Raw genomic sequence first — 8,506 nt, 5'->3', positions numbered from 1 at the left:
GAAGAGCATGTAAATAAATCACATAATAATCAGATCTATTTAGCAGATTATTTAGACAAAATCTATTCGCGTAATTATCACATGTATCATGCTCATAACTTGAATTAATCATGCTTTAAGAATATTGAAAACCTAAAACATGCTTTTCTACGGAGTAGAATAATACCTAATTAATTCTCCAAAGAATTGAAGATGGCTAGCGACTTCTCCACGTGTAGCTTTAAGTACTAGACCACAAATCTTCTCTCTGGTTCCCGAACTGTACTCTAATATCAGTGTGGGCTGATCTTACTAGAATACTAGGACTTAAATAAAGAAGACAGAAGAAATCCTTTTTGGAATAGGACTCAAATTCGAAATCTCCTACAGCTGGGAGAGATCGAAATTTTCGAAAATTGCAATATGAGATATTGTGTATTTTCTGTCTCCTTTATTCTCCTATTTATATTAAGTTCCTTTTGGGCCCAGACAGGGATCTATGGAAGGCTTTGGATATGGGCTCATCCAATTTACTTTTTACTAATTAAATTGAACCCACAATTTAATATAAGTTATAATTGGAATATTACGAGCAGCCACTACAGAAGTAATATTGAACTCTCCCCATCCAAATCCGAAATTATAAGTAATCCGGGTTTCCGTTTATCTTTCATTTCCCGTGCTTAAGATTAATATGTCCATTAATTAATTAATGTCTGCTATTGACTTAATTAATTAACTTCTTATTAATTCCAAGAGTGGACTTAGCATGAAACACTCATTTATTATTCATAGAGTAATCATACTCCAACTAGCTAGGTTCCGAATAATAAAACTTAGTTTCGCGCTCCTCTTGAGGACATTATCAAACGAGACTCACCTCGTGCACGATTCAATATAATAGCAATCCTAGCACCGCTAGATATCGATCACCACTGCCCAATATATCAGGATAATTGGGCTACGAAAAACCCGCACCATTTGATAAGTCAAAGCAATGCATAATCAATACCGTATGCTCAATGCTAACCTACATTGATTAAGAAATAAATATTTATCAAGACCTCGCCTTTCAGTAGATAGCCCAAGGCAAGTCTTGCTGTTAGATCCGTTCAGTGCTATACCACACCAATGTCATCTTATTTCAGTAAGGCTTAGAAATATACGGACTGACATTGCAACCTTTCTCGATGGGTAGTCTAATTCCATCTAGGTTGTGAAATTCATATTTTTCTTTGTTTAGAACTGACCGTATTACCTTAAAGTGGACGACGCCCACAACCGGTCTACTAAAACAAAGACTTAGACTTTGTTAAGTTAACTTATACATTTAAACATGCATTAACATCCATTAAATGTAAAACATAACAACATTATGACAAAAATAATCTGTTTTATTCATTGGAAAATAAAATAAGAGTTTTACAGTATTCAATCACTCGAAACGTGATTTCTAGTATACAAACTCTAACAGAATCTCCCTGCAAAAATCCCAAGCATGCATATACCCCAACTTTTTTGAACTGGAACAAGGTCTTATTGCTCTAAGTCAAGGATGGCAGTGCCTGGGTTGAGCGATGGAATTTGTTTCAGTGCAAGGTCTCCTTCGGTAAATTCCAATGCTTCCTCAAACGACGCGGCCCTCCTCATCCAAGGGCATCCGTAGTCTTTGTATTGTGCAGATTCAGTTGGAGTCTCAGGGATCTCCTCGAAGTCATCTTCCTCATTCAGCTCTCCATCCTTAGTGGAGTTACTTGTGAATTGGGACATGCGGGCATGCATACTCTTTAAGGCAGCTTCGTTCTTTGCTTGCTTCTTGCCTTTCTTGCCCATTGCTTGAGACCATGGGCCTCCTTCAATATTATCTGGCATAGTTTCCACGATTTGGGCCTTAGTGGGCTGGCCCATTGGAAATAGAGGCCCGGCGCGTAACACAAGGTTGACTTGGTTCAGCAAATGAGGCAAGGACCAAGGGTTCTTTTCTCTTCAAAAGGCAGCTTGTCCAAATATAGTAGCCAACAAAAGGAAGTCACATGTGACAGATTTGAGCTGGGATCTCACCAACTCATGGCAGCAGAATATGGCTATTTTTGGCAAAGATTCAAAGAGCTTTTGAAAGTGCAATGTCCTTGTATCCAGATTCTCTATTGCAAACAAGCTGACCCTTCTGGCACCATACAAACAGTTTTGACCAAGACAAGAGAACCACCCCTATCCGGCTCAGCTTGCCGGAGAAGGTCGCCGGAAAACGGAGCTAAACTTCTGATTTGTCGGAATATGACCCTGCTTGAAGTAAGAAACACACAACAACCCAAAAAGACCAGCAGCGTGATATTGACCAAGCAACAACTTAATGTAAGCTTCAAAATGAAGAATCTAACATGCTCCTTCATGCAAGGAAAGAATTCCACTTAACATTAGGGAGGAGCAAGGCTGATTCTATTTGAATGCAAAGCGAAAATTGCCACAAACTCAACTAAGCACCACGAATTTATCAAAGTAGGATTTAAAGGCCATGTTGGAGAACTGGAAATACGTAGATTTTCCTAAATTATCGTTCACCAGCCGGTGAGAGTTCAGGGCACCGCCGGACAGACCAGACGCAATGCACCACAAACTGGAACATAAACTGATTCTTCCCTTCCAGCCCAGCTTCACATGGGCTGCTAGATCCCGCCGAGTAGCTCCCGGTGTTGGACAAGCCTCTGAATCCCGCCGGACAGACCAGGCACGGGATTCTGACTCGGACTGACTGCTAGATGAGTGTACACGTCCCGAACAACTGCTTTTGGTGTATAGGCGAGTAATCGAAGAGTGTGAATCGATGAAGGTTGAGCTGTTGAAAGTGAGGTGCTAGGATTTCCTTGAGAAGGAAGTCCTAGTGAGAGGAGATCTCAAACCCCACTTTCTAGAGAGTTCTTGATTCTACTGAGAGCTCTTTCTTACTGGTTTAGAGTTTCTTTTTTTTTTGATGTGTAAATCAAATATATAACAACAAACGAAGTATTTGTACATCAAAACTCAGGCATACCCGAGGGAACATGATAAAGCTAGTACAATATCAAGTCTAGTCTAAGACGTCACCAAAAAGGTGAGAAGATCGACAACATCTCGAACTATTCGTCTAAACCGGGGTGGCGGGCCTCATTAAAACCCCTTGAAGGTAAAACCCCGTGGGATAAAACCCCCCAAGGGAAAAAAGAGTACCCTGACGAACAGCTCTTGATGCGCCATGGAAGGATAACTCGGACACCCGCTAGCAACTTCTTCATCATTAATGGTCCGGCAGATGCAGGGTAACCTGCTCATGGGTGTACCGAGAGTAAAGCAGGGTGTATGTGGCCTCTTTGATCTGAAATATAAGCCGAGCCATGTCCCATACTTTCCCATCGAAGATGATAGCATTGCGAGCTTTCCAGATATGAAACACCGAAGCCATCAAAGCGATCCGTTTCGCAGTTTGGATAATGGTCGAGCCTCTGGTTTGACGACGCGCCCACTTGATGACACTCTTGATTGTAGTAGATCTACGAACGGTGCCCAGCCAAGACAAGATCTTTCCCCAAACTGCCCACGTCTTGGTGCACCTGAAAAACAAATGGTCCGAAGATTCTTCGAGCAGCCCACACAGCATGCAAGAACGGTCGATATCTAAGAACCCCAAGCGGTCCCTTGTCGCGAGCCTGCCTCGGAGCGCTAGCCAAGTGATGAAGGAGTATTTGGGCGGGACAAAATTCTTCCAAATATATTTAGCCCAAGCGAGACGCTCTTCTTTATGTCGGAAGAAGTCATAAGCATCTTGCACCCCCTTCTTAGCGAACCAAGTCGACCATAAATCAATGATCTCCTGCCTATTGCGAGTCTGAAGCATCTGGTCTCGAATGTCCAGCAGCCGCTTTATCAGAGGAGAATCATTCTTCTTATGCGCCTTCCAGTCCCACAAAGACGCTGAATGAAGGTACTCACTGTGGATCCATTTAATCCAAAGAGAGTCCTTCTTAGTGTGGATGTTCCAGAGAATCCTCGCATGAATGGCCACGTTCCACGTCCTTAAGTCCCTAAGACCAAGGCCTCCTTCTTCTCTTGGTAGGCATACGTCCTTCCAAGCGACTTGTGCATACTTCTTTCCCCATAAGAAGGTCCGAGCAACGCCAATGATCTGATCAATAACTCCATATGGGACTGGGAAAGCTTGTAACCAGTATGATTCGACCCCCTGCAAGACGGATCGGATTAGTTCAAGGCGACCCGCAAAAGAAAGCGTCTTACCTGGCCATTTTTTGACTTGGGCCATGAGCTTATTGATTAGCGCTCCATAGTCAGAGTTGGCAAGGCGTTTTGAAGCAAGCGGTATGCCAAGGTACTTGATAGGCAAAGTCCCTTCGGGGAAGCCAAAAAGTTGCAACAGATCTTCCTTTGGGTCCCGAATAAGTCCTGCAATAAACATATTAGATTTGCTCTGGTTGACCTCCAGACCCGAGCATGTCGAGAAGTCATTCATTGCGTTGGCCAACACCTGCATAGACGGTAAATCTCCTCTGCCGAAGAGCATGAGATCATCTGCAAAAACGAGGTGAGAGGTGAGAGCATTGCGTTTAGAGTTTCTTGATTCTATGGGTAGTGGTGCTGCATTGAAAATGACTGTAAGTCACTTTCTATTAAATTAGTTGTACATTCAAGATATGATTATGTAACCATGGCAAAGTAAATTACTTTGCACCTGGTTTTACTTTGATAATACATTGGAATTAGAAAGCTCTGCTTAATTCATAGATTTTGCTTTACTTTAATTATTGTATTGTAAATGCAGTACTATAATTTTTCTTCTACCTTCGATTTTCAGCAGTTGATTCAATATTTTTAAAAAAATCATTTTTAACTAATAGTAGTACAATTTATCATGAAAATTATTAAATATTAATATTATCAAATAACAGAAAAGTGAAGAATATTCATTGAATCCTTTAAAAAAAGTAAAAGGATTTATTAAAATATAAAAAATGTACAAAAACCTAATATACATATAACTATTAATAATGCATTAACGCACGTACTTCAATAATTCTAAAGTATTCGTAAGAGGATAATAATGGCTTCTTATCTATTGAAATGATTCAAACTTCTGATTTATTGATTGGAGGGAGATCGTCTTACTAATTAAATTGTCCACCATCATTGATAATGGTGTTTTGTAAGTATACATTTTCTTATAAATGTACATAACTAAAATGGTGTTTGCTCTAAATTCAGCATCCCTAATCTAAAATTTTGTAGTCTGGGCTCGATGTAATCTAGTTTGTGTTGACTTGGGCCCAAATAATTCTAACATAAGTAGATCTACATGCATTTTGGGCCAATATTTGGAATTCTATACTTTGTCTGTTTCGTATATTTCGATTTGATATTTTCGAATACAATTTAGTAGTACTACTGTACTACAAATTTTATAGTCAGAATTAGTGCTGACAATTTTTGACACGACACGAACCGGTACGAAATTAATGAATTTGTGTCAGAGCTTATCGTGTTCGTGTCCTTATCGGGTCGACCCATTAAGGACACGAAAATTTCATGTCGTGTTCGTGTTATCCGTTAACAATGCGTGTTCGTGTCGTGTTCGTGTCGTGTCCGTGTTATCCGTTAACACATAATATTTTAATATTATTATTCTTATTAACACATAATATTTTAATATTATTATTCTTATTATTTTCATTTTTCAATACTTATTTTCGTGTCATTAATGGGTTCGTGTCGTGTTGACCCGAAACAGTTCGTGTCATTAAGGGGTTCATGTCGTGTTCGTGTCTGAGGGTAGTGGGTCGTGTTCGTGTTTGAGGTTTTTTTAACGGGTCGTGTTCGTGTTTGTTGTTATCGTGTTCGTGTCCACGATAACAATCCGACACGCACGATTTGCCACTCCTAGTCAGTGAATTAAAATGTTGATAATAGAATCTAATTGAGCATACAATAATACTTTTATTCAAATACTATAGCACAACAAAATTGAAAATTGAGTGCCAATATTACTTTCTGAATTTTCAAATTTGTTACTCCTAGTTGATTTTGTAAATAAGAAATATTTCGATAGTTGTGTCAAAAAGATATTTAGAATTTCTTAAATACTAGTAGGACTATAAATATGCCATGTGGCAATGGGTCGTCTTCGATATCATCGACATTCAGAAACAAGGAGCTGAAACTTCGAGAAAATAAATTCACACACAACACTCTCAATCTCTCATTAATTTACACACATTTTGATTTTGTTACTGAAATCTCACCAAAAATGTCAGCTTTATCCAATTCTGTTGTCATTTCGGAACGCCCTCTTCTCCATTTCTCGTCCGGTAAAATTATCTCTCTTTTTTTGTATGTTTATCATTTTGAATTCGAACTATACATGGATCTTCTGATTTATTTCATTCTTCAACTGTCTAATAATTTGTGTAAGCTGTATTGTTTCTTCATAATGCTTTATCTAGTTTTCTGGAAATATGATTTTTTTAGCTTTGAAGATATAATACAAGTGCTTGATAAATTTGGGGATTTTGAATAATGTTGCTGGCAAAGAAACTGCTCTTGATTTATTCATTTTTTATGTTTCTTAGATCAGTAACACTACTGCCAAACTTAGGGAATTTTCTTAGAATCTTAGCTCGATTTTGTAAGAATGTTGCTTCGATTCCGTGATTCTAGTATAAGCTTGCTTAGTGTTAGTGGTTAGACAATACTACTATTATATTTATTCTGATTCTTGTAGGAGTATATATGTATTCTTTAAAAGTGAAATCTTAGCTTTATTTGGCATGGAGACGAGCTGTAGCGCGTTGTCATACACGTCACTGTATGTTTATGATGTACGTCCTAATTTGGTTCGTTTCGTTAGGTTCGTATCTGAAATCAGCAGATGGTTTAGGGTCCCCCAAGTTGGCCTTCAGGAAATCAAGAAGCCTGAGTAAAGCACTCACTGTCCAAGCCAGTTACAAGTATTGTCTTCACATTCGATTGTTCTTCTTTATGGTTTCTTATCAAGATAATTGAAAATGTGATAGATAATAGTGGTACTGTTTAACCATGTAATCGAGATTCAATATGAGACTCTTTAAGTATCTTCCTCAATTCTCTATATCAGGACTTTAAGTGTGTTAAAAGAGGCTATCTTAAAGCGTAGTTGGGATTTTGTATTTGATGTAGTGACGGTGGAAGACCAAGCAACGGAGGTGCCTTTATTAGCGGATTTGTTCTAGGGGGATTGCTCGTTGGAACACTTGGTTGTGTCTATGCACCTCAGGTACGGTTGATATGATCAATCAATAACAATCCAATTCGTCAATAAGCGATTTTTTGCTGACACTTTGAAAGTGGTGTAGCTGACATTCGACTCTTCTTTTTTTTTTTTGGAGCTCACAGATCAGCAAAGCTTTAACTGGTACTGAGAAGAAGGATTTGATGAAAAAGCTGCCCAAATTCCTCTACGACGAAGAGAAGGCTTTGGAGGTATGTAGCTCTTTAGTTTGGAGAATATGAATTATAAGTGCAAAATTTGTGGTCATAATGGTAGCAGAGTTAGTTTATAATCTATATTCAACTCATTAATTCAGGAAAAAATTTATAGAAATAAACACAAATAGGCATTGCCCTGGTCTCGGCAGAAAGCACATTATACGTAATCTATAAGTTATCACAACACTTTAGGTACTAATGATCGGAACATAGTTGGTAGTCTATCTAAATTCTTTGTCACTTTATGACTCTTTCCTTGTGTATCATCCGCAGAAACAACGCAAGAAACTAGCTGAGAAGATCGAACAACTCAACTCGGCTATAGATAATGTGTCGACTCAATTGAAGACAGAAGAAGAACCCCCTACTGAGGAACCTTTGAATGTAGAGGAGGACATAGAAGCTCTTGTCTAAACTATGTCAGTCATCTCGGAATCGGACCACCTATGCGCTTGTTGCATTATTAGCCCATCGTTTTGGGATATACACTTGTTTGTTCATGCTTCAGTTTTAGTTCGAAATGAAAAGCTACGAATTCTGTGAATGCTGAGATTGTTCAAATAATAACTTGTATTTCTTCTTTTCTTCATATGTTGCATTTTTTCATTTGCAGGATTTCTGAATTCATGAAAAAATGATTAAATTCTAGTTTTTGTAGTATTATTCAGAAGGCCTTATGAGTTACAGTACATATAATTATGCATTGGTATACAAATATTATTGTTTGCTCACATCAAAATATTTGTTTTGTGCAGTTGATTGTATGTCCATAGATAAAATAAAAACAAAAATAGTTGACTCTAGAAAATGAATGTTTGTCATGTACATTCAATATGAATGAAAAGTGTATAAGATAAGAATAGTAAAATGAAAATGTTTGTCATGTACATTCAATATGAATGAAAAGTGTATAAGATAAGAATAGTAAAATGAAAATGAAATAAAAATGGAGTGATCAATCTTGTGGTGCAAAATCTGATGGTGGAGAAACAAGCTTGATCCTATCTGATATCAATCCTCA

General features: G+C 38.1%; 2 protein-coding genes across 2 annotated transcripts; one reads left to right on the top strand and one right to left on the bottom strand.

Moving 5' to 3' along the window:
* Positions 1-2,955: 2,955 nt before the first annotated feature.
* Positions 2,956-4,595, bottom strand: LOC148932976 (uncharacterized). The gene has a single exon (XM_089063418.1). The coding sequence runs from the start codon at positions 4,529-4,531 to the stop codon at positions 3,254-3,256; it is 1,278 nt and encodes a 425-aa protein (XP_088919544.1). The 5' UTR covers positions 4,532-4,595; the 3' UTR covers positions 2,956-3,253.
* Positions 4,596-6,142: 1,547 nt separating this feature from the next.
* Positions 6,143-8,074, top strand: LOC125201554 (uncharacterized). Its single transcript, XM_048099718.2, has 5 exons — positions 6,143-6,329; positions 6,869-6,968; positions 7,177-7,273; positions 7,393-7,479; positions 7,759-8,074. The coding sequence occupies exons 1-5, from the start codon at positions 6,269-6,271 to the stop codon at positions 7,897-7,899; spliced, it is 486 nt and encodes a 161-aa protein (XP_047955675.2). The 5' UTR covers positions 6,143-6,268; the 3' UTR covers positions 7,900-8,074.
* The last annotated feature ends 432 nt before the right edge of the window (positions 8,075-8,506 follow it).

This window comes from Salvia hispanica, chromosome 2 (genome assembly GCF_029641045.1).
Source record: "Salvia hispanica isolate PSC_SH4W2 chromosome 2, Shi_PSC_v1, whole genome shotgun sequence".
Lineage (NCBI taxonomy): Eukaryota > Viridiplantae > Streptophyta > Magnoliopsida > Lamiales > Lamiaceae > Salvia > Salvia hispanica.
The sequence above is the reverse complement of the archived record's forward strand: the minus strand, read 5'-3'. Positions and strand labels throughout refer to the sequence as shown.

Excerpts from the sequence above, each read along its gene's own strand:
- LOC148932976 (XM_089063418.1), bottom strand. The coding sequence starts at position 4,531 with ATGCTCTTCGGCAGAGGAGATTTACCGTCTATGCAGGTGTTGGCCAAC.
- LOC125201554 (XM_048099718.2), top strand. The coding sequence starts at position 6,269 with ATGTCAGCTTTATCCAATTCTGTTGTCATTTCGGAACGCCCTCTTCTC. Across the intron at positions 7,274-7,392 it reads GTTGTGTCTATGCACCTCAG|ATCAGCAAAGCTTTAACTGG; the intron begins GTACGGTTGATA and ends TGGAGCTCACAG. Across the intron at positions 7,480-7,758 it reads ACGAAGAGAAGGCTTTGGAG|AAACAACGCAAGAAACTAGC; the intron begins GTATGTAGCTCT and ends TATCATCCGCAG.